Here is a 24,394-nt window from a genome sequence, read left to right as displayed (position 1 = left end):
TAAAACTGTAATCTGTCTCCTTAAATTCTTGAAGACAATGACCACTTGATTTCTCATATTCTAATACAATAAATGTTTGGTCTTACCAAGACATTGTTATCAAAGCAGACATCAGGCCCTTTTCGATATCTGGGTTGCTTAACCATATCGCAAGGATCTGGACCATCAGCTGAAGACACTTGTTAAGGAATATGAAGTTTCTTTCTCTTTTCACACAAACAACAAAAGAATGGACACCTACGTCATTAGTCTAGTCCAACACAACGAGTTCCAGTGTTTAGGGATTTAAGGAAAGTAAACTTCTAGAAATTTCCTTTTGTCAAACTAGTGGCTTTGCAAAGGGATCATTTTTATTTTTACTCTGTAGAGCATGCCCTTGGGCAAGTACTGAATAGATATTTGCAAAATATAAGTGGATGAAAGGAAGAAATGACGCTGAGTAGAAGATTCGTACGTATAAAACAGTGCAAGAAAGGACGTGGCTGCCTCTGATGGAGCAAGACAGAAATACAAACTAATTGCTAATAGTAAACCTCAATGTCAAACTCCCTCTCCCTCCCCACCAGAAAAAACAGGGGTAAATGCAAAGAGTGTACGCGCTCTGTAGAATCTCTGCTGTCCACAATGATTTACTAGTCATTGCATTGTCCCTTTAGCGTATTTACAACCAGGAAAGTTTTGTTGTTACTACCACTGCAGCTGGAGCCCAGGACAGGCCTCCCATTTTTTTTTTTTTAAGGCTGAATAATATTCCAACATAGGCATACATCACACTCAACCCCATTTATAACCATTGAGTGTTGACAGCTTTCTACCACACCAGCCCTGGCTAGCAAGAGCAAAAACCCAGCACCTCTCCAACCACCACTGAACCCCAAACCAGTTGCTCCTTCAGTGGCCCCTCAAGCCATTTCCAGATCTCCTTGAAAACCTATACTATCGCCTACACGAAGCCTCATTCTAGGAGCAGGGAACCTTTCACATTCTACTGGTACCTGCACAGGTCTGCACAGTCAAACCAGATTTTGTGTGAGGAGTCCATTCTGCCCCTGTGGGGTAATCACAGCCATCGGAATGTCTTTCTCTTGGAGCATAAACAATGTGACAGGGTTACGAATGCATTACTGAAAGATGGCAATTCTTTCAACATCTCTGACCCCAAAAAGGATACAAGTCTGCTCTGCCTGTATGAGCAGTCGTGTGTCGCAGGGACAAGTTCCTTTGCTCTCAACCATAATGAATATTAAGTTGGTGTTCATGAGTTTTTCTACATGGAAGATTCTGTAAAATAAATATTTTTAAAAATTGCAGAAAATGAACATTTTCTTTTGGGGAGAAAAAAACCAAAATCTTTCGAAGAATCTTACATATTAAAATGAAAGCCAACATCTGACATCTTGAGGCACAAATCATCACCAATATAAATAGTGAAACAAAATGAAAATGATTTTTAGCAGAGAAACATGACCATGTTTTTATTCATTAGCATGCACATCTTACCTCTCTGGAATACTAGAAAATCGCAATAGATTTTTAAGCGTTAGTCCTCAGTGCAAAATAAGCCCTCCTGAGTTGCTGTAACTCACAAAATCAATGTTTTATTTGACATGGCTAAGCAATTGTATTTATTACTGAATTAATCTACAGGTAAAAAATAATTAGAAGCCCAAAATGTCTAAATATCCTGCCCAAGTTTTAAGGGCAGAGTTAGGTCAGTGCAGTTCAACAAACACGGAGACAGAAATGTCTTCTGCTTTGTCCAGTATGGTATACAAGAGCCACCTGAGGCTCGGGAGCTCCTGAAATTTGATTAGTGGGACTGAGACACCAAGTTTAATATTAGTTGTAATTGATAATTGAAGTAGCCTCTCGGGCTTGTAACTACTAAACTGGACAACACAGATACAGATGGAATAAAGGCTTTCAATTCCATGTAGGGTTTTTTTTTGTTGTTGTTCTGTTTTTTTTTCCCCCATGTCTTAAGCTGCTTCTGTTGCCTTTAATGACAGTAACATTTTCATCTTGGTTGCTTAAGAGTCATTACTTTATGACTATACATTTTCCCCAAAAAGTGGAATTTTCTTTTTCTCCACTGAATGTGGGATACAAGGATAAAGTGACTCAAAGCCACCATGATTGAACTTAGTATATTGATTACACATCTGTACATTATATTTAACTTAGCAACCTGTGCTTTAAAAATTGATTATTACCAGGCCCCTGTTAGTCAAAGGCCAAAGGATTCTGAAATTTTGAGATAACCATACAGCTACAATTCTGTTTGCGGAACTTGACAGTAGGATATGCTAAATTCTATACAAGATGGTATGATCTTTTTTTTTGAGTTGAGGCCTGACTCTTCTCTTCCTATCTTCAACATCCTCCTAGAACACAGAGTTCTGCTAAAACTCAAAAAGTCATACTGACCAGGTCTCTTAAAAATTCATGCTAGTTGCAGCTAACCGCTGCTGGAAACGTCTGTTACCAACGTCTGGGTCCTCTAGCAACTTTCCCAGCCCTTTCACATGCTCAGATGACCTCACCTCCTCCTATTTCCTCTTCTCAAGGTTAACATTGCTTCTAGAATTACCTGACCTCAAGTGTCCCCAATCTGTGCCTCTCTGCTCTGTTCTCAGGGATCATGTGACACGGGGGATTGCTCTCTCTCAAAACTTTGCAAAATCCCACCTTGCCTTTTTATTTCATCCCTCACAACCAAATGAAATTCTCAATCTCTTCCAAAAATTACTCAGGATGTGCTATGCCTACTGGTGACTAACATTAACCTTGATTTTTAGGAAGTAGTATTTTTCTCCTAGTTTTTTCATCCTAATTCAAAGATGCATTCAATTGTCAATTAGAAATAAAACACCTCCCTCCCCAGAATACCCTTCTGTAAAACTACTTAGTAAATAAATGTAAATAGCGATCGATCATATATTTGGCCTAGAATCACTCAGAATTACTATAATTCTATTATTATTACAGTCAGTGCCTTTAATTCTATGACTTCAGAAAAATTCTTAGAAGGGTCCTTTTAGACAAAAATATAGTAAAATACAACCAAAATTTTCTAGGTTCTGCCTCAAAGTTAGTGCAATTTTTTTGATCCTACTGTGATAGTTGACAGGATCCCATTGTTGACAGTTTAGCCACTCAGGATGAATGGATAGAAGGCAAATTTAAAAAACCTACAGCCACACTAAAGATCTGTTTTCAACTACAAATGGTCCTGTGTCTCTTCGATGTGAACAATAATCCCCCTCATTTTCTGTAATGATTATAAAAGTGAATCCAGTTTCTTAGTGAACTAGGACTGTTCCTGAAAGGAAGACATGTTTACCTGGAGCAGTTTCCACAGTCTAATACACCACTGAATGATTTGCTATCATTATCGAAGAAATACTGGGTTTGTTCAGTAATGCAACTCTGCTTTGACAGAGAAGCCGTGAAGTCCTCTTCTTCCATCTCCACTGTGGGAAAAAAAAAACACAGATCACCACGAGGAGATACTATGGTCCATGTCCAGACATTTATGCCTCAAAGAGAAAAGCAAGGGTATAAGAGTGGACACTCTTCATGGCTTGTTTATTGCTGGATAAGGCAGGAGCAGCCCCTAACAGATGCCCAATAAATAACAATAAATTCAATAAATAGGAGGTTACAAAATGGAGGCCAATAGGACATTTTAAAAAAGGTTGCCAAAGCATGAGCTAAGTTTTGGCAAAGAGATTCCAACCTGCCAAATGCGTGGGCTCTCTCTCTCTCTTTCATAGACACAAATGCACATACTTTCTCACTGAGTTGGGTGAACTCAGCACATCCTAAAACAAAATTTTAATTATTATGACAATAGCTGAGTATTCGCATACCTGCTTCAAGAAGTCGTGGAAAGGTCAGACTCAGGAGGAACTGCTGTAGAATAGACCTAAGTCGTAAATATGAATGATTAGTGATCAAAATCTAAACTACACAATAAAACCTGAACAATTTTGCCTGTACACATTTCTTTTGCATCTGTTAAGAAAAGAATGGAGAATTGGCCAATGGAAAGTTGAGGAGCATTTTTATATAAGTATTTCTTAAATTTTACAGAACAGTGTAATTTTGTGAAGTCAGAAATGTTCAGGACCAGGTGAGGGATACGCAGGGGTGAAGAGACCTGAGACACGTGATCGTGGAGGAGTGGTAGCTCTGGTGTCAACAGTTCATGACATAGGTTTCATGTTCAGGAGTGCTTCCTTAGTTTAGTTTTAACACTCTGAGGTGGAGAAAAACAGAAGACCAAACAAAAACAACCTTGTGCCATCGGTCTGTGAATATTTACTTGACAATATAGAATATATTTGGAGATACATACTGTGACATTCATAAACTAAAATATACCTATGATCCAAGGCACACAGTACAATTCAGTTTTATAGTAAATGACAATTAAGCCAATACTATAGGATAGTATAGAATTACTTGGAACTGAATTTAGTTAGAAAAGGGGGGGGGGCAAGAAGGTAGATTCAGTTCATTTCAGTTTTATATAGTAAATGACAATTGAGCCAATATTATAGAATAGTACAGAATTACCTGGAATTGAATTTAGTTAGAAAAAGGGGGGTGAGAGGTAGATTCTGGCCTGGAAAAAAATCATATACTATGATATTTAGAATATATGAGTCAATTAATATATAAATAACCAGTGTCACAATAAAAAGCACCATTTTCCAGGGTTTTTTTCCTAGAAAAAATCCGATTGTTAACACAAAATCTTTATTCCACTTTATGAAAGCGACCACTTAATTTCAGCTGGGGAAGCCTCACCATCAAATGAACATTAAAGATGAATCCACTCGGAATAAGGGTGGGACGATACGGTAGGGAAAGGCTACAAACGAAGGGGGAGAGGAAAGGAAGGAAGTAAGGAGTGAGGGAGAGAAAGGATCCCAGACAGAAAAGGAGATTGAGTTACTTGACTGACCAGAGCCAAAGATTGACACATTTGAGGCACTGTGGAAAGTCTGTAAGGTCAAACAGTTTAAATGTCTTCTTTTCATAGGTGGTGGAGTATAAGTGAGGTGTAGAAAGAGGAAGGGAGGGTCACTCAGTGACAAGACAGACATACCATTTCAGCAATGTCTCTAAAACTCTGCCTGCCTTTGTACAAATAGGAGGTGAAGAGAGAAGTCATGATGTCTTGAATTGGATCCACAAAGACATCTAATTTGGATATTAAAGGCAACAGGTAAAAACTTTTTATAGGTTCATAGACCTAAAATGTGAAGAGTGGAGTGTGCAGAGAACACAGAAGAGAGCGGGAACAGATTTCTGAAGAGGCTGGAGTATGCAGGCACAAACCCTGTTTTCGTATGAAAAACGAAACAACTGTAACTGCTTTAAATTGACCGTGGAGGAGAAACTATTTGTAAATATGATCAGTGTGTGACTTAGAAATGAAAAAAAAGGAGTTCCCGTAATAATGACACACATGTCACAAAGTGGGCATTGCCATCAAATCTGTTACTATTTTACACGCGCTTTCTCAGTACCAGTGACTTACCAGGCAGCAGCCGTGGCCCACCAGCCAATGTGTAGTATGTCTGCTATCGACGGCTGGAAAATAGAATGAAACAGTCGTTACAAGAATGGACGCTGAGCATTTTTGCTGGAGAGGAACCGGGATGGGGACGTTACTGACCACGTATGCCGAGCGGTGCCCTGCCCCTTGCTTGGGCGCAGCGCCGGGTTCACACACTGACTGATAATCGTAAGACTTGTTAAAAGCATAAACCGATATATTAACCAGGTGTCTCATCAAACTTGGATCGATCTCCCCAAAAAATCTTCCAATCTAGTACAGAAGGGAAAATAAGAAAGTTTCAAATTGACGCCACATGTGTACACCCCAACTGTTGCCACGACGATCAGTGAGACAAACTGTGAACTGAAACTACTCTGCGGCTGACAAACCAGAGCCGGGGAGCTGAAAGGGACATTCCGAAAGAAGTGAAGAGGAGGAGCTTTTAGTGCTCAAGGGCTCTGTGTGATGTTTGTGGAAAGAATGGACACAGTTGACTAAGCATTAAGGTCACAATCCGATTCCCTGTGGGGAAGAGGAAAGGAGCATAACTGAGAGAAAGGGGTGGGACTGGAAAAAGACGAGGAACCTCAAGGGGCAAACTTGAGGCTCATCAACTCCAGCCCATAAACATGGCCAGTTAAGAAAATGCTCATTGTTGGGGCGCCTGCGTGGCTCAGCTGGTTAAGCCTCTGCCTTAACAAGCGGTCGTGATCTCAGGGTCCTGGGATCAAGCCCTGGGTCAGGCTCTTGCTCAGCAGAGAACCTGCTTCTCCTTCCCTCTCTGCCCTTCCTCCTGCTCGTCCTTGTGCTATCATGGTGTCGCTCAAGTAAGTAAATACAATCTTTAAAATAAACAAGAAAATGCTCGTTGTTGAGAGATAGATCTTTTCTTTTTAAAGAGAAGCTGGAAAGGTAGATTCAGAAACAATGTAAGTTGGCAACTAATTCTAATTTGCTTAAAATACTGTGGGAGCCAATTAGCTTATATGCTGCCAACATGCAAATTTGGGAACAGAAACTTCATCAGTTTAAAGCAGCCATATATTAAATTAGATATTAATATTTAATGTGAACAAGGACAAAAAGTTCCTCTCATGTTAAAATTCTCAACTACATGTTGTAATGTTAACTGTTAGTACTAGAAAGGAAATTCTACTAATATTAGGAAACTGTATTTATAATGTATTTATTAATGGTTTATATTTATTCAGCATTTTAAAATTTATTTTATGGCAGTATTATAACAACTCTTTAACTCCTGTAATGGTTTGAAGGACTTTTGTAATGTTGATCAGGGAAATACACTTTGGAAAGTACACTTTGTCCCAGTCAGGTACCTACCTGGTTCGTATAATCATCATGATTTGCCATCAAAAGAAATCCACCATCGTCTAGAATCACACAATCCATTACCTAATGAAATTTTTAAAACAACAACCCACATTTTGAGAATACATATCATTATTCCATTGGAGGTAGATATGACTATAACAACAAAAATAGGAAAAAGCTTCAACTTAAACATATATAACCAAGATATTTTGATGAAATAAATTAAGGACATGCACAGATTCGTATCAAACTCTCAGAGCTTCATATTCCCAATACCCACCCAGTTAAAACTGTCAACTCAATATGAATAAATCCTAAGAACAAATCAGAAATAAGCTTTAGCCATTCCAAATAGCACTCCTGTTGCCATTTGGTCATCTAAATGATCCAGGAAATTAGATAAACCAAAATATTTAAGAATGTATAAACATATGCTTAATACTTTGAAAAGACATATCTTTAAAAATGCATTGTAGTCACCATGCTTCAGACTTAAAAAAAAAAAAAAACAAAAAAGGCAGCATGAGGATACTTAGATTTAAAATCAGAAAGCAAAACAAAAAATGCTCATCACAGAAATCAGTTCCCACCCAGTTTATATCATGTTTAAATGCATGAATCAGTTTAATAATTTCTATTTTATGAAATAACAAAAACATTGTTCTCAGAGTTGAGGACATATGCACTCCATTTTCCTAATGTGGAAGCAGCTTCCTAAAAACCTTGGCTCTGAAAATAGTCTTCACAGTCTATAAAGTCTAGGTAAAATGGAGAAACTATAAAATGATTGGTTGATAATTTTGCATGACTAGAAATGATAAGATCATATAAACCACTGGAAATATACACATATAAGAAGACTGGAAGAAAATAGTGGAATTCATCCCTTTTATTCTTGGAATAATTAATATAGTCATTCTTAGAGAACGTTTAACTCTTGAGAAAAGCTGACGAAGAAACAGAAGTAACAGAATGTAAAATCCAATGTAAAATCCAATCCATGTAAGTGGAATTTGATTAAAAAAACACAATTCCAAAGTTTGGCTCAAAAAGTTTTCTCATCACTGTAACTATAGTGTAACCAAATATAGGTAAATTATGAAAGAAAGGGGAAGATTGCCCTAAGAACCAGTAAAGGACAGTTGGGTTAGAAACTGCCCATTTAGGGGTACCGGGGTGGCTCAGCACCTCATCTCAGGGTCATGAGATTAAACACAACTGAGACTGTAGAGGAGAGAGTCCATACAGAAACAGGCTTTTTAAAAAACCTAACATGTGATTATTTTTAAAAATGAGGTTAGGAACACTGCATCAAAAACTAATGATGTATTTTATGGTGATCAACATAACACAATAAAAATTTAAAAAAACACTAGGAATTACAAGCGTGTAACAAAGATGTAAGATTAGTTCAAGATTCCATAAAGAAATATTTTAATGTTTATTTAAAAATTCCTGCAATTTTAGCAACTTTAGCATTAAAGTCTAGCAATGGTAACACAAAAAATTACAGTTAAAAATTATAAGTTTTCTTACATCACTGTTCCTTTTGCAGTCACAAACTGGACCAGCACACTGAAGACAAAATATATAATTAGACAAAAATATAATTATTGTCACACATTTTTACTTAAAAAAAGATTAAATAATATACTATTACCAGGTTAAAAATCTTAGAATAATTTATCAAGTCTAAAAGAATAAATGACAGCCTAGCCTATCATAAAAAGTAACTTTATAGATATAAAACTATCAAATAGCTATCGAGCATTTCAAATTATAACATTGAAATATTTTTCTTATTAACTAATTTAAACCAAAAAAAAAATCTTCCCCAAAATAGTAATTTATAGTTCTGCTTCAATTTAGGAGCATTGAAAATTTATTTTGTCAATTTTTAAGATTTTACTTTTAGTTTCTTATTTGCATTTGACATGGAATATAGCATAAACATTAAAAAAAAAAATCTTACCGGATCCCTGATTGATGTTTTGGTGAAATTCTCTATCCAAGAATTTACGTCAATTTTAATTCCAACAACTGAAAAATGATGTGAAAAGAAATTGACACATATATTTAAAAAATATGGCTGTGATTCTTAGTATCTATTTTTCCTCTCACATTTGAGTATTTCCTGAGCAGGCAAATTTAAGTTTCTTGAGATTAAATTAATTGCAGCTATACCCTGAAAAGTTGATTCAATTTAAAAAGTGGCAATTTTAGGAGCCATATAATATTTGCTGTATGAAAATTTAGCATTAAATTTGGGTTGAATCTAGTGTTTATTACAAAGATCTATTTCTTGGAATTTTCATCAAGAAGTAAGGTTAACAGCTTCTAAACTATTAAATAATTTTATGTATATATACAACATAGTTTATTCATTGGCTACAACCTGGCCAATTAACTACTATACAGAGTAAGCTAAAAAAAAAAAAAAAGTGGGTAGTGTCAGGAATAGCCTTTCCATAGGAGATCACTCAAGGAGATTATATTAAGAGGCTTCCCTAGCCCTATCAACGCATGCACCAGGTGCTGGATATATGTATGTCCAGGACAGAGAGGAAGTGCAAGGGTGAGAGGCCAAGGGACTGGGAGAATGAGTGAGTAAATGAGCCCCGGAAGGGGTAAGTTAGTGATGGAGTTGGTGATTGAAACAGTGAGGGGTAAAACTTCCCTCAGGAGCAGGAAGGCTATCGACCATCCCAATCTGGCCTAAAGTATGCTTTCTTAAACATTCCGATGCTGTATCTATCATACAATGAAAAGAAAATTTTCTCCTTTATTGCATCCACTATTCCAGTCTACTTCCAGTTCCCACTGATGCTCAGTTTTATGAGGTTTCTGTTTTCTTGATTTATCAAGAAAAGTCATTTTTCTATTTTACTGTAATTTTATTTAAAAAAAAAAAAAGATTCTTACCTAATCCATTTTATCAGTCACATAGTATAGATATGCCAGAACTTATTCATCTTTTCCCCCAAAGATGAATACTTATTCTTCCTGTTTAACTTATTACAGATGCTCACATCCTTGGCTGAATACCCTTTTGTGTCCTTGAAAGTACCTTGTAGGACAGACTTATGGAGTGGAGGTGCTGGATCAGTCTGGCATTTAGAACTTTGATTTGACTCCATGAGTTTGTGTCAGCATTGCATAAACACATGCACCGAAAATCCCTCCCCTCTGTACGGTATCAACTTTGTTCTTCCCCAGTCTCAGATGTAACTAATTGTATTTTATGTTTTTACAAATTTGGATGTCTTTATGTTGCTTCAGGCTTTCTGATGACCTTCCTGGTTAAGTACTGCAAACTTTTAATACAAATACTAGGTCACATTTCATCTTGGTCATGTGTCTGTATACACTACACACTCTTACCTGCAGGTTTAAGAAGCTTTCCTTGGATATATATTTCGACAGCTTTGCTTACCATAATGCCTGATTCATAAGCACCAGGTCCGCTTTCTAAAAAAGAAAAGCAACACTAAAAAAGGAAAACAGTCCTGTTGAGATACATTAAATAGTGAATTTCTCTTAATAGGTGAATAGTGTTTTGCTTAAGTATTGTAGAGTAGAGAGGTAACAAGGAGGTGTGTGGTCAGTCCTCTCTTCCCTCTTCTTTCTCTACATACCACTCCCTCAGGGGAGTGTCCATGAGCTATCTTGGAATGAACTGACTTGGGGATGGGAATTATAGTTCTACAACGTAATGGGTGCTTGCCAAATCTCTGCTTCATGACATTTGCCAAAATCTTGAGGAGGCCACTGAAGTGTAGTGGAAAGAGTGCTCTTAGAACACAAAATGGCCTTTGCATTTTAGAAGACCAAAGTTCCTCGACAAAACTCCAAAACCTCTGAACTTCTGTTTCCTCATTTGTGAACATGAGGATGAATAACACCTCCCCTCAGAGAGGCTCGGGGATTAAATTAGGAATTGTTTGGGGCAGAACCCAGGAAAATATTTTAGCATGTGGGCTACTGATAAATTTCATAAATAATATATTGAACTAAAACTGACGGATTCATTATATTTTTGAAAGTCATTAAACCCTCATCAACTATTTGCAGTTTGTGAAACAAAGGATTATCTACGCATATTGCTATGTACTATGCATGCCTGGAGACATGCCATCTCTTCATTACTGGCCGTTTCCTGTGTAGGCATTTTACCTCCTCAACTAAGTGGATGCTTTTGTCTTTCCAATGTCATGCACAGAGTATATACTGAATAAGGACAGTTCTGAGCAATTAACTTAAAATATATGGTGGGGCAAGCAGGTGGGAACAATAATTTGTTTTAATAAGAAAGGAAACTGAGAATGCTGAATTCCAAGTAGTACTTACTGTTAAAGTAGGGAGCAGTGAAAACATAGTTATCATTATCGAGACTCCTTTTATAAAAGCTGTCCTCATATGTTTCTGGGTTTTCTTGCCAATTTTCTCCAGCCCTAAGGAGAAAATGGCTCATCATTTTTATTCTTTAATCTGCCTGATAACCTACTTTGCCATGAACATCATGAAATTTTACAGATATGCCTACATCTCAGGTATGTCTAAGAAAGTCAGTGGTAACGGATGGTATAAATGATACTCGTTAATAAGCAATACATCACCATAGAACGATACTTAGAGTCAGAAAAAGCTCTTAGTTTTGCTCTGCAGGTAATTATGTACCAGTCAGCTAATAGGTCAAGTTAACAGTAATAAGCCTCCCAGCTCACTTTACAGACTGTTCTCAAGATAAGAGATAAGATCCACAGAACAGTGAAAACAATAAAGTGCTGTGGAAGCATTGTCCGTAGAAGATGGCCATTATGTTCATTTAGGTTAGCTTGTGTCTACAGAGGGAAAAAAAAAAACTCTTTTGAATTTTGGAATAAATACCCAAAATACCCAAATTCTCACTGAATAATCATATAGCATTTTAAAAGAAATATGCATTTAAAAATATTGTTCATAGGTTAAGTGACTCCATTTTAATCTAAGAATCAGTTTCTCTACACAATGGCTTCTTACACAGCAATGTACATAGCCTAGAGTAGTCTCTTGTAATACACCGATTTCTACAGATGTTATGTGAACTTACTCTTTGGGATAAACTCTGGTAATCCCGCCATCAGTCACAACAAACCGCGCTTTCACTCCCTTGCTAAAACAGAAGACAGAAGAAGGAAATTTTTTATTCCACTTAACTCTCCGTAAGATAATAATTTGGGTGTTGATGTAATAATAAATGAGTAATAATAACTAATAAATAAATGAAATAAAATGAATTCCTAAAATAAAGGAAGACAAAGTAAATGTATCAATATATGTAAACTATGTTTTTAGAGTGAAACTATCTGGGAAATGGAGGATTCTCAAGGAACACACCGCTTAGTAAAGGAAGAATACAGCTGCATTTTGAATTAGCAGAGATGACAGCAGAAACAGGAAGCTCTTACACGTAGAGCCAAGGGTAAATGTTAAGGGAAAGCCTATGAAGAGTGTGATAATATTTGGTGTCATGAAAACATAAGGCATAAGGTAAGAAGCAACAGGAAGTAAAGATTCAAGGACCAGCTTCTTAAGACTGGTCAGTTCATCAATGATCTTGACACCTATGCCAGAAAGCTTCAACTTTATCCTGCAACCGGAACTGCATTTTAAGAGTAGGACAGGCTTGGGTGATTTCTGTGGGGAGTGGAGTTGGAAGCCCTACAGGCAGAAAGAACAGTTGCTATCATTTCTTAGAAATGCAAAATTAGGAACTTGGGTGTGAAGGAGACAGGGCTACATTGTTAGGAATATTTAGCATTTGGTGACTGACTGGAAATGGAGTAGAGACCGTACATGAGAACCTTAATCGGATTCTTAATTCATTGACTGGGTATATGGTAGTGTTATTAAGAGGTCTATCGAGCGTTCACTGGGACCCCTGTTCTATCACAAACACTGAAACCCTAACACGCCTATTTAACTTGGTTTGTCACACTGCAGCATAGAAGCCGAGAAAACTAAGCAAGGGCAATGTGTTTGTCCTGACACACACCCACAGCTGCAAATGTAAGTTGTCAACAAATGGAAGATGTTTTTCTCAGGAAATTGTTATTAATGATAGATGATAAAGCCTAAATTTATGAGACCTATTTTCCAAAAATTTCTTGGGGAAAAACTGAACTGAGATGCTATACACACACACACCTCTATATTTAATAAGAACAAATACTCACATGTTTTTCTGCTTACTCCAGTAATTCTGGACAAGTTCATTTGTAAAGCCTGCATCCAGCAAGACTCTATTGATCAAATCTGTGTTACCTAACACAGAAAGAGGATAGCCTCAATTACATCCACATAGTTTCTTCATTAGGATACTAATGAAACAAATACATCCTCTATTTGTAAAAGCAACTTAAGAGTGGATAATATTTCCGTGAATTACAAAATATACCCAATACTAACTTTCTGCATTTTTTAAAATATTAACTTTCTGCATCTTACCTCCCTATTTTTCAGGCTATGGCCAGGATTAATAGAAGAGCCAATTCTAAATGAAAATTACTTTGTAAACTCTAAGAAACATTGAGGAAATAGCCTTCCTCTTTTTTTTTTTTTTAAGTTAGTACGGGGATTCCAAATAATCATAATTTAAGGGACAATTTTATATATAAATATAAAACTATATAATATGTATAGTTTTGTTTGTATGTTTTGGCCAAGGAACGAAATAACTTAACACAGAATCTGCAGATAGTGGTGAAAGACCACAGGCTTCAGGTTGTCATTTCTGGAATACCCAAAGGACATCTTAGCCCAAGTTCACAGTTAATGGAGGGACAGATGGCCATGACCAAGGGTTAATTAACAAACATTCTTGAACAAAAACTTCACCTGTTCATTTCTCTTGGATCCTCTGTTTTAAGCCCACAAAACTCTGAATAGCTCCAAGTATCCTCTGAAACTTCCCATTTTTTGATAAAATTTCATTTTATTCAGGTAAGGAATAGGGGGTCTTAAGATCTTATTACTACAAGAGGTGGAGAGTAGACTGGAAAACATCTTTGTTGATACTTTTTAATGTATCTTTCACCCAATTTTAAAGGATCAGCTGAATCCATATTTTAGACCTCATTTTAGGAACTATTTTTATCATAGCAGAAAATGAATCACTTTGAAAAACAGTCCATTTGAAAAGTGAAAGATATAATTGCTGCAAATCCTTTTAGGTCAAAGAAATGAGACCATTATTCTAATTTATAATCTAAATCAGCATTGCGAGTTATTTCATAATTGCATTCATATTTTAATTACACTGTAATTTTAAAATATGTCTTGAAATATATCTGCTGCATACATCAAGAGATTATCAGTATTGAGCTCTACCATCTTACACACACATAATCTCATTTTTATATTCCAAAATAATGGCGGATATGAAGAAGACAACAGCTTTATAGCAGAAACATTTACGTAGGAGAATAAATTAAACAGTGAGAATTGTAATTTTTCTGATGGATTAAGTACTTTGATAAAAGCAAAATTAAAATAGCCTGAACCCCTAAAAAAGAAACTATTTAGATTTTAATCACTGATACTTTTAGTTTTATGCACTTTTTAATAACTTGAGCTGAAGCATGATTGAGTAAACTACAATATAAAACACTATCAGAGGAAAATAAAAATTTTACAACTACATTTTTAAAGATTTTATTATTAGGGCATGTACAACCTGGAGGGTGGGGCAGAGGGAGAGGAGAAGTCTAATCCCCACTGAGCCAGGATCCCACCACGACTCTCTACTTAGGGCTCTGGGGTTTGCTCTACCCATGACCAGTTTTCAGAGTAGCTCATTCTAATTCTGGTAGCTAATGTGAGTAGTACTAGGAATTTCCTTCATTTTATGAGATAAATTTAAATTTGAGAGATGGCTTCAGTTCACTTTTTGTAACCGAGGATGTGCTTTCTTTAACTCTTCCTGAGGGAAATGATTTCAAAAAAAAGAAACACACAGGGGCACCTGTGTGGCTCAGGAGGTTAAAGCATCTAAATGCGCTTCAGGTCATGATTCCGGGGTCCTGAGACGGAGCCCCATCTGAAGAATGAGCCAGGAGCCTGCTTCTGCCTCTACTTCTGCCTCTTCCCCCTGCTCGTGTTCTCTCTCAAATAAATACATAAAATCTTAAAAAAAATAAAAAATAAAAAAGCACAGGAGGAGAACAAGTGATGGTGCAGGGAGGAGGAGGAAAGGACATAAAAGTCAGTTACTGTTACTTTTTATTTTTTTTCCCAAGTTATATTTATTAAGGAAATTTTTGCCATGCAGTTGGTTTTCCTCTCATTTACCTAGCTCCACTGCATCTTTTCATGGTAGTATTTTTATAGGACACTTTTAGTAAGAAAACAGTTAAGATTTTTAAGTGTTTTAAAAGCCAAGAATCCATTAATTTCTATTAAGTTTTACAGTATGACTGATGTAAATTTCTCTGAAAGACAAATGTACTGGTTAAAGAATAATTATTAAAATTCCTTTTTACTCCAACTTGTTCCAACTTCATAAAATAGAAGCATCTGTAAATTGATCAGAAGACACTAAGTGATATATTTTAATTTATGCCTTGTTTTTTATTCTCATCTTAAAACTGTTTATATAAATTGGAGGATAGAGATCATCAATAAAAACATGTATGTTTTCTTCTGTATAGCAAGTACAATGCAATGAAAAGCCTTCAAAACATAGAACACTGTATCTGAAACTAATGATGTACTTTAAGTTGGCTAATTGAATTTAAAATAAATAAATGAGAAGAGGCTACAGAGTGTGTGTGTATGTGTGTGTGTGTGTGTGTGTGTGTGTATCATCAAAATTAAGTTCCTTAAATGTGAAAAGAGCCAAGATAAAGGATACCCTATTTACATTTAAACATTTGTAGGAATATATCACCTGGCTTTGAAAATGTCATTTTCCTTCATAATGAAATAAAAATTCTTTCGTATATAAAAAGTCAAATTGTTACATTTTACCATTAAAGATTTAAACATAAGTTGGGGCGCCTGGGTGGCTCAGTGGGTTAAAGCCTCTGCCTTTGGCTCAGGTCATGATCCCAGGGTCCTGGGATCAAGCCCCGCATTGGGCTCTCTGCTCAGCAGGGAGCCTGCTTCCTCTCTCTCTCTTTCTCTGCCTGCCTCTCTGCCTACTTGTGATCTTGTCTGTCAAATAAATAAATAAAATCTTTAAAAAAAAAATTTAAACAGAAGTCAAGATGCCAGCATGCTAACACACAAATCTGAAGCAAGAGTTGACCACACTGGATACAGTAATAATGACACCAAATAATTACTACAAACCTATCTATACTTACAGGATGGGTTGTTTGGAGTCTTTCTATCAATAAACTCATTGAAATTTAAAAGAAATTCAGTGTTGTTATCTGATATTTTAAGATCATTGCAGTAATCTCTGAAAAAAAAAATTTAAGACATTAGCTATGAACACCACAACTTTTTTTTTTTTTAAAGTACACAGCCACCAGAGGAAGTAAAAACACTTTTACTACCTTTGTGACTTTGCAAGCTGTTTAATTTCATATTTCCATTTCCTCCTCTGTATAATGGAACAAAACTTGGACAATAAGAGGTGAGTAGTGTGGATAATATATATTAAGCACCTGCCCTCTGGCAACAGGTGCTCAACAAATGTTACCTTTTGTTGTTCTAAATGCACTATTTTCAATGTATGTTGTATATTTGGAGTTTCCATATAGAAATTAACAGAGAAAATGGAAAATACTCACTAAATATCCAGAATAAACCCATTCCATATTAACATTTTTATGAGAAATTACTGTGTGTGTGTGTGTGTGTGTGTGTGTGTGTGTGTGTGTGTGTTTTAATAACCTATCGGGGAAAAAAAATAGTGGCACTGATTTACCTATTTGCAAATCTCTAATTCCGGACTTAATTGAATGCAGAAGCATACTTTCTTCTAGCAACAGCAAGATTCTATTTGGGCACATGAAAAAAAGGTGTTCTCCTAAAGATATGCAGTTGGAAAAGACAGAACTATTTTATATGCTTCCCAAGTATTGTATCTCTTCTTCTTCTTCTTTTTTTTTTAATAATATACCAAAACTTGATTACTAGTAATTTCTTGGTAGTTAGTTGTAATATGGAATTTGAAGCAATGAACTTTTTGTACTGTTGCCATTAAAATTCAGTGCACTACGTTACATTTTAAATCAACCCGATTTTGCAGCATCATGAATTGGTCATTGGAAAATTTGCAGATCTGCCAAATGACGACACATTTCCCTATAAAACTGAAAAATCACCTTCATTATTATCACTAGTCTCACCAGATGACTACGGGGATGCAGTAAATACAAATTGCCCCCAAATTCTTACTTTTGTGTGAAGGTACAGATTTTATCATGAGCAACAAACACTGTTATTTTCTTCAAAGCAGAAGCCTTACTTGGTTATTGAGAAAATGTTCATCGAATACCTAAGTCATTCTGTCAAGTAAAATTCTATTTCCTGAAAAAAGTGCAAGGAGCCCCTATTTTAGCTCTGAATTCAGTCACACAAGTGCTCTCCTTTGAGATAGCCAAGTTACTCTGGTATGCAGCAGGACTCCCACTTCCTTCCCACTGAAGAGTAAAAGACATGTACTCAAGGGTAAAGTTTCAATAAAATGAATAATTTTTACTGATTCCATCAAGGCTATTTTAGAGTGAGACTGGCTTTTCTCCCAGCAAGGAAGATTACAATGGCTACCAGGACCCTTTAGTGTCACTGCCTGGGTTCCTGCTAAGATGTCCACTCCCCACGGCCTTTCTCCTGTCCCAGCAAATGTCGATGTGAAGAAAAGACAAACATCACCACTGTTTTAGGACCTGGTCGGTTCTGAGAGGGCCTGTGGAACCCACAGGGTTTTGAGACCCCCTACTTTGAGAACTGCTATCCTAAGTGTTTTGGAAATTGAAAACAAATAGAAAACAACATAAATGTAAGGTTGTCATTATACTAACTAGGTTAATGCAACATACGGGATAATCAAATATTGAGGACTGAAGTGCAATTGTGTAGTGAACATTTTCAGAGGCAACACCATCACCTAAACAGAAAGCCTCAGAGAGTAGAAAGAGAACGTCAGAACTTCTTCAAAAACAAACTTAAAACACACACACACACACACACACGAAACACAAAACCACAAAACTTCTCAGTTCGTAGAAGTTTTTGTTTTGAGACAGGGTGGGGAAAGTTTGCATGACTGACAGCTAAAATGGACTTCCCCCCACAATCAACTTTAATTACAGGCTATCACATACTATTCCGTTCCCATTCTAACCCATCTTTGAAATGTCTTTTTCATTTCTGAAAAATAGCCAAATTATTCCATTTCTTAGTCACTTAGACCTTTCATCCCTCTGCATAACTTTTAAGAGTAAAAACAATGCTCTATGCATTTATATTTTACTCAGAGGCACTGGATGTTTTTCTGAGATCAATTAGCCTTTGATAATCAATATACATACTTAGATCTTGAAAGAGCAAGGAAGTTTCCTAATCTGTGAAATGGGATAATACTAACTTACTACAGAGTTCTCTGGAGCAGTAAAAATAATCATTCCTGTAAAAGGTTCAACAGATATTGGTTGAGGTGAACGTCACTGTCCACAAGCTGTAACATTTCCCTTCTCTAGTATTTACTTCTTCTCTAAACACATAGGTAAATTCTACTTTTCCAGTCATACCACAGAAATGGTTCATATGTTAATCCTCGCTGAACTCAACAGTCATTGCTTATAAATTGGGAACTGGAATTCAGAACTACATTTATCCTCTCTCTGAGCACTGGGACTTCTGCCATATTTTCCACACTGTCTAACAGTATAGCTCAGAAAGCCAGCCTGCCCAGTCTGCTATTCAGTAACTGGGAGAGATGGGTGAAGAATTGCCTAGAGAAAAACAGATCGGAGATGGAAGGAGAATCTTATCAATATATCACATCTAATTTCAACACTTCTTACACCATGTAATGAACCAATATGTTAATATTCTGTGGGATCTTGTTCTGCCTCTAATATTCTTTCTAGCTAAAACTGGTTTTAGCCGTTTTAAGATGCTCAGTTATATTGGAAAAGGTGTTAAGATTACAAGTATTTTAATAATCAGTTTTAAAATATTCTTTACATCTTTATAGATTCTACAAACACCGTATATATTTAGTCAGCACCACTGTGTGCCAGGCAATGAGTGGGATGGATGCTGGGTATTGAATGGTGAGTCAATCAGATTGAGTTGTTGCTTTACTGGGGAAAGTAAATGACGTAAAATGGACCGGTGCTCTAGTAAGGGAAATACAGTATTCAATGAAGCAGTCAGCAAGGATGTCTAACCCAGTGAAAATGGTAAGGGAATTCCTAGAGCGAGGAGCTTTGAAATTGGGGTTTGGGAAGGGCTGGGTGGGCTGTGCCTGAGTGCAGGCCAAAACCAGAAAATTAGTGGATCCAGAGTTAAGGGGGCGGGGGGAAGCACACATAGGAACCAAGAGAAGTTTAATGTGTTTGGAATTTAGAGCAGAGGTTGGCAAACTTTTTGTTCAAGGGCCAGATAATAAATGATTCAGACTCAATGGGCTATAAGGTCTATGCCACAACTCATCAACTATGCCTTTGAGGTGAAAGCTGCCACAGACAATAGAGCACCAAACCAGTATGGCTGTGTTCTAACAAAACTTTGTATAAAACAGGAGGCTACAGGTTATAATTTGCTGGCCCCAGATTTAGAGTGTAAGGACCACACTGTAAATGGGGACCCAGTAGCAGAGCAGCTGAAAGCTACGATATAAGGTACAGAGTGTCACAAGACACTGTTGAGCTATTGGTTCACATTTAACAGATGAGAAACATAATTTTATTCACATTCTAGAAACTCTCTCCAGCTACAGAAATGAGACCAGACTGGGAAGTAAAGAGGGCTTTGGGGAGGTAGGGACGTCAAGTAGGAGGCAGCTGTGGTAGCTTCGGTCTGAGAAAGCACTGATCTGGATGAGAAGAAAGGCAGCAGAGTTTTGCAGACACACTTGATATTCATATGATAAATTCTGTTTGGCAAGACTTGGTGATGGAGTAAAATATATAAAGGAAAGGGAGCAAAGACAAATGCTTAGGAGACGCTGAGCTGAATCACACCAAAGAGATATTCCTGTTAGTTTTCCATAAACATGAATGTCTCCCACTGAAATATGTATGTAGACATAAAGTCTGGAAATATATTGCTTGATCCTATATTATAATGTAATCTCAATAAATGGCATGCCTCCTTTGTCTCTAGACATTATGGCCATTTTGTGGATTTTGAAGGCATTGCCTCAAACTATCGACATCAAATAGAAGGGTGGTGTGTGTAGACACAGAAAAACAAGAGGGCCTATGCTAGCACCCTCATGAAAGAGACTGACTCTGCAGCCCAGGGAGGGAGGAAGAACCCCCAAATAGGGTGTCACAAGCAAGAGGAGGCAAAGAATCCCCCAGGATTCAATAGTATCAGACAGTGACGGAAATTCAAGCAGGAGAAGCTGCTAAAGGACAAAGTCACTCATGAAGCCAAAAATACGCTTTGTTAGCAGAGTTTTGTCAAAAAGTATTCCCTCCCAAAATGGTCTGAGTTACTCTTCAATTTTGTGAGCTGTCTTTGGGTTCTTACAGTAATTTCTTTAAGAACTATAAAATGTGAGAAATTATTGATATACTATTCTAAATCTTTTCTCTTCAATAGTTTAGCCTAGATTGATTGATAGAATTATATTAATTTGATATTATTATATGTGTTTGCTACAGAGTGCAAATTAAGAACCAAGGAACAAAGGGAAACAAAGCTGGAGGCATCATAGTTCTGAACTCCAAGTTACATTACAAGGCAGTAGTAATCAAAACAGTCTGGTACTGGCACAGACAGACACAGAGATCAACTGAACAGAACAGAAAACCCAGAAATGAATCCATGACTATATGGCCCATTAATCTTTGACAGAGCAGGAAGTAAGATCCAATGGGAAAAAGCCTCTTCAACAAATGGTGCTGGAAAACTGGTCAACAATATGCAAAAGAAAGAAACTGGACCACGTGCTTATACTAGACCCAACAATAAATTCAAAACAGATGAAAGACCTAAATGGGACACTTGAAACCATGTCTCCTGAGGGAAACAAAAGCAAAAATAAACCATCTGGACTTCATCAAAATAAAAAGCTTAGTTTTTATCTAAGGAAAGAAGCCCTCACCAAAACTAATACGCAACCTATGGAACAGGAGATGTTTGCAAATGCCCTACCTGGTAAAGGGATGGGATCAAAAATATACAAAGAACTTCTAAAATGCAGCACCCCAAGACAAATAATCCAATTTAAAAATGGGCAGAAGACATGAGTGACATTTTTCCAAAGAAGACACACAGATGGCCAACAGACACATGGGAAGATGCTCAAAATCACTTATCAGAGAAATGCAAATCCAAACTACAATGATGTATCACTTCACACCAGTGTGAATGCTACAATCAACAACACAAACAGCAGGTGTTGGCAAGGATGTGGAGAAAGCAGAACCCTCTTGCATTGCTGGTGAGAATGCAAACTGCTGCAGCCCCTCTGGACAACTATATAGGGGGTTCCTGAAAAACTTAAAAATAGAGCTAGCTTACAAAATACCTCACTACTAGGTATTTATCCAAAGAATAAAACAATACTAATTCAAAGAGATACGCCCCCTGATGTTTATACAGCATGATCTACAATAGCCAAATTATGAGACCAACGCAAGCACCATCCACTGACTGATGAATGGCTAAAGAAGCTGTGGTATGTACACACGATAGAATATTACTCAACCATAATGAAGAATGAAATCTTGCCATTTGCAACAACATGGGTGGAGCTAGACAGAAGCATTATGCTAAGCAAAATAAGCCTAATACTGTATAATTTTACTCAGATGCGGCATTTAAGAAACAAAGGAGAAAGAAAAGAATGAGAGAGGCAAACCAAGAAACAGAGTCTCAACGATCGAGAAGAAAATTATGGTTACCAGAGGGGAGGTGGATGCGGGGATGGGTGAAATAGTCGATGGGGATTAAGGAGGGCACTTGTGATGAGCACCAGGTATTATATGGAAGTGCTAATGACTATATTGTATACCTGAACCTAATATTAAACAGTATGTTAACTAACATCAAATAAAAACCTATAAAAAATAAAAGAACGAAGAAAAAAACTAAAAGAACGCTTGAGTTATTGAGTATCAAATCATTACATGAAAATAGAGGTAGGGAGAAAGATGTATATTAGGGTTAGAGAAGGGGGATTATAAGAGAAAAAAGAATATTAAAAAGTATGTGAGAAAGTGTCACTATATTAAAATGCTTTTGCAGAGCATTATTAGAACACTCAAAATAAATAAAGCAATTATGATGTTCAGATATTCTAACCTTATGTCTATACACACATATATATCTGTAGATATCTCAGTATATCCCCCAAGTGTATGTGTGTATTATACACACATACATACAGAGTATTTTGTGTCTGTGTACTCACAAAGGCACATACCCAGTTCTTCACTATTGATGGATACCACTGTTACTTCCAATAAGAACAAAGTCTACCTCTGTCTTATTCACTGATATGTCCCTGGAGTCGGAACATTGCTTAGCCTAGGATGTTGCTTACTGAGTCAATGAATGAATAGAATATAGTTTCAGTTTTAAAGTTATTGCTCCCTTTGATTCCATAATTCGGCACGGGATTAACTCAGAACTGTGACTGAAGGCTTACTTATCCATACAAGTTATAAAAAAATGAAACAAAACAAAACCAACCTTGGTGCTATGAATGTGTAGCCAGATTCTTCAAAATTATCCGGCTTCAGTGTTTCAGAATCTGCAAAGATAATGTTACAGGATTAGATAAGCCATCCAGAGTACACATCTTGGGTTTCTACGATGATATGAAGGCATTAGAATGATAACCTATTAAGAAAAAACTAAAAAGAGTACTTTATCCTAAAAGGTCCTTGATACTGCATAATCTAATTATAAAATCCATTTTAACTTCATAATAAAAATTAGACCAGTTATATAAGAAAAATACTGTCTTAGAAGTTTTCCATTTACTAAACATACCATAACCATGGTATCTTTTATGTCAATGTTACATCAGAGTTATTTCATTTAAAATCTCAACATAAAATTTTTATCAATATTACGGTAAAGAAAATGATTTTAATAAACTCATCAATGCCTTTAGTTAATTAGTAACATTCTTCATATTAGGTATGAATTAGTAGGTGGAAGGATTAAAAACACGCAAGTATTTAAGCCTCAAAAAAAAACCTAAATGTGAAATACATTGCATATGAAAACACAAGCATATTCTTTCCACCATTTCTGCTGCTAAGGTTTGAGTGATCATGGAGGAAAATCTAGCAGATGAGAAGCACAGAGGATAATATCCAATAGGAATGGAAATATCAGTGGAAATGTCAAGTGTACTAAACAGAAAGAAATTGAGCAACAAGAAAATACTTGCCCTTCATTTTGCCCTTTTTGGCTGTGAAAATCCATCAGAAAGAGAAAGCAGGGAAACAAAAAAAAAAGAGGGTAAAGCAAAGGGGGTCACAAACAATATTTTATTCAATGACTTTCTTGAATAAAAATATTGTGCATAGATCAAAGGTATATTTATGTACAGCTGAAGTCTGGAAAAAAAAGACATCTCTTTGAAGACTGGAAGGTATGTCCTGTCAGTTACTACTAGAGCTCCCTCTCTGTACTGTGGCGATTTCAAGGGTCTATTTTGCAAAGTGTTTAATGCAGGTGCAATGGTGACGATGTTAGCCTATATTCAGAAGCATTCACCAACCCTCAAAGACCAACGAGTCATCCCCTCATTTATCAAGTGAAGAACTAGCTCATGCAAAGTTGCTGGTTGTTAAAAAGACCATCATATCTATCAAGTCCAAGTGTAAATATAAGATCCTAAATTTAGCACAATGGGAACAAGGATTGCAGAGAGAAAAAAGAACCAACAGGAGAATAAAAGAAATTACAATTTGCTTAAAGTCAGATATAAAAGGTATATACACACATTTTTTTTCTTTACTTTATCATAACAAAAAATTTAGGTTGTGAGTAATAGCTGATATACAAAGGATATGATGGTCATTTTACTTTACTAAGTCTAGTCACCAAAAACAAAGATTACTAATGACTTAAAATATGCACTAATGTTAGTAATTACTCCACATTCTAAATGATGCTTTTAAAAAATAATCCATTTGAGTTACTGAAGACATTATTCATTTGGATTATGAGAAGGAAGTTAATTGCCAAACCAAAGCCGAAGACCAATGTAATTTAACTTATTCAAACAAAATAGAAGATGTGGAGCACAATATTATTCTAGCCAAATGCAAAAAAAAAAAAAAAAAAAAAAAAAAAAAAAAA

General features: G+C 36.3%; 1 protein-coding gene across 2 annotated transcripts in view; it reads right to left on the bottom strand.

Annotated features, from left to right (window-relative positions):
* Positions 1–24,394, bottom strand: part of CACNA2D1 (calcium voltage-gated channel auxiliary subunit alpha2delta 1) — a 501,786-nt gene that overhangs the window by 16,635 nt on the left and 460,757 nt on the right. The window contains exons 23-38 of one of the 2 annotated variants that reach the window (XM_059396946.1): positions 23,478–23,498; positions 22,769–22,829; positions 16,249–16,346; positions 13,120–13,207; positions 11,994–12,056; positions 11,252–11,355; positions 10,286–10,372; positions 8,877–8,944; positions 8,441–8,479; positions 6,914–6,985; positions 5,690–5,842; positions 5,552–5,604; positions 3,873–3,928; positions 3,344–3,473; positions 1,172–1,281; positions 87–169 (exon numbers count right to left, since the gene is read on the bottom strand). In XM_059396946.1, the coding sequence (XP_059252929.1) occupies positions 87–169; positions 1,172–1,281; positions 3,344–3,473; positions 3,873–3,928; positions 5,552–5,604; positions 5,690–5,842; positions 6,914–6,985; positions 8,441–8,479; positions 8,877–8,944; positions 10,286–10,372; positions 11,252–11,355; positions 11,994–12,056; positions 13,120–13,207; positions 16,249–16,346; positions 22,769–22,829; positions 23,478–23,498 (1,286 nt within the window). The remainder of the gene's footprint in view (positions 1–86; positions 170–1,171; positions 1,282–3,343; positions 3,474–3,872; positions 3,929–5,551; positions 5,605–5,689; positions 5,843–6,913; positions 6,986–8,440; positions 8,480–8,876; positions 8,945–10,285; positions 10,373–11,251; positions 11,356–11,993; positions 12,057–13,119; positions 13,208–16,248; positions 16,347–22,768; positions 22,830–23,477; positions 23,499–24,394) is intronic. The other variant, XM_059396947.1, reaches the window with a different exon arrangement.

Source organism: Mustela nigripes, chromosome 4 (assembly GCF_022355385.1).
Source record: "Mustela nigripes isolate SB6536 chromosome 4, MUSNIG.SB6536, whole genome shotgun sequence".
In the NCBI taxonomy this organism is placed as follows: Eukaryota; Metazoa; Chordata; class Mammalia; order Carnivora; family Mustelidae; genus Mustela; species Mustela nigripes.
The sequence above is the reverse complement of the archived record's forward strand: the minus strand, read 5'-3'. Positions and strand labels throughout refer to the sequence as shown.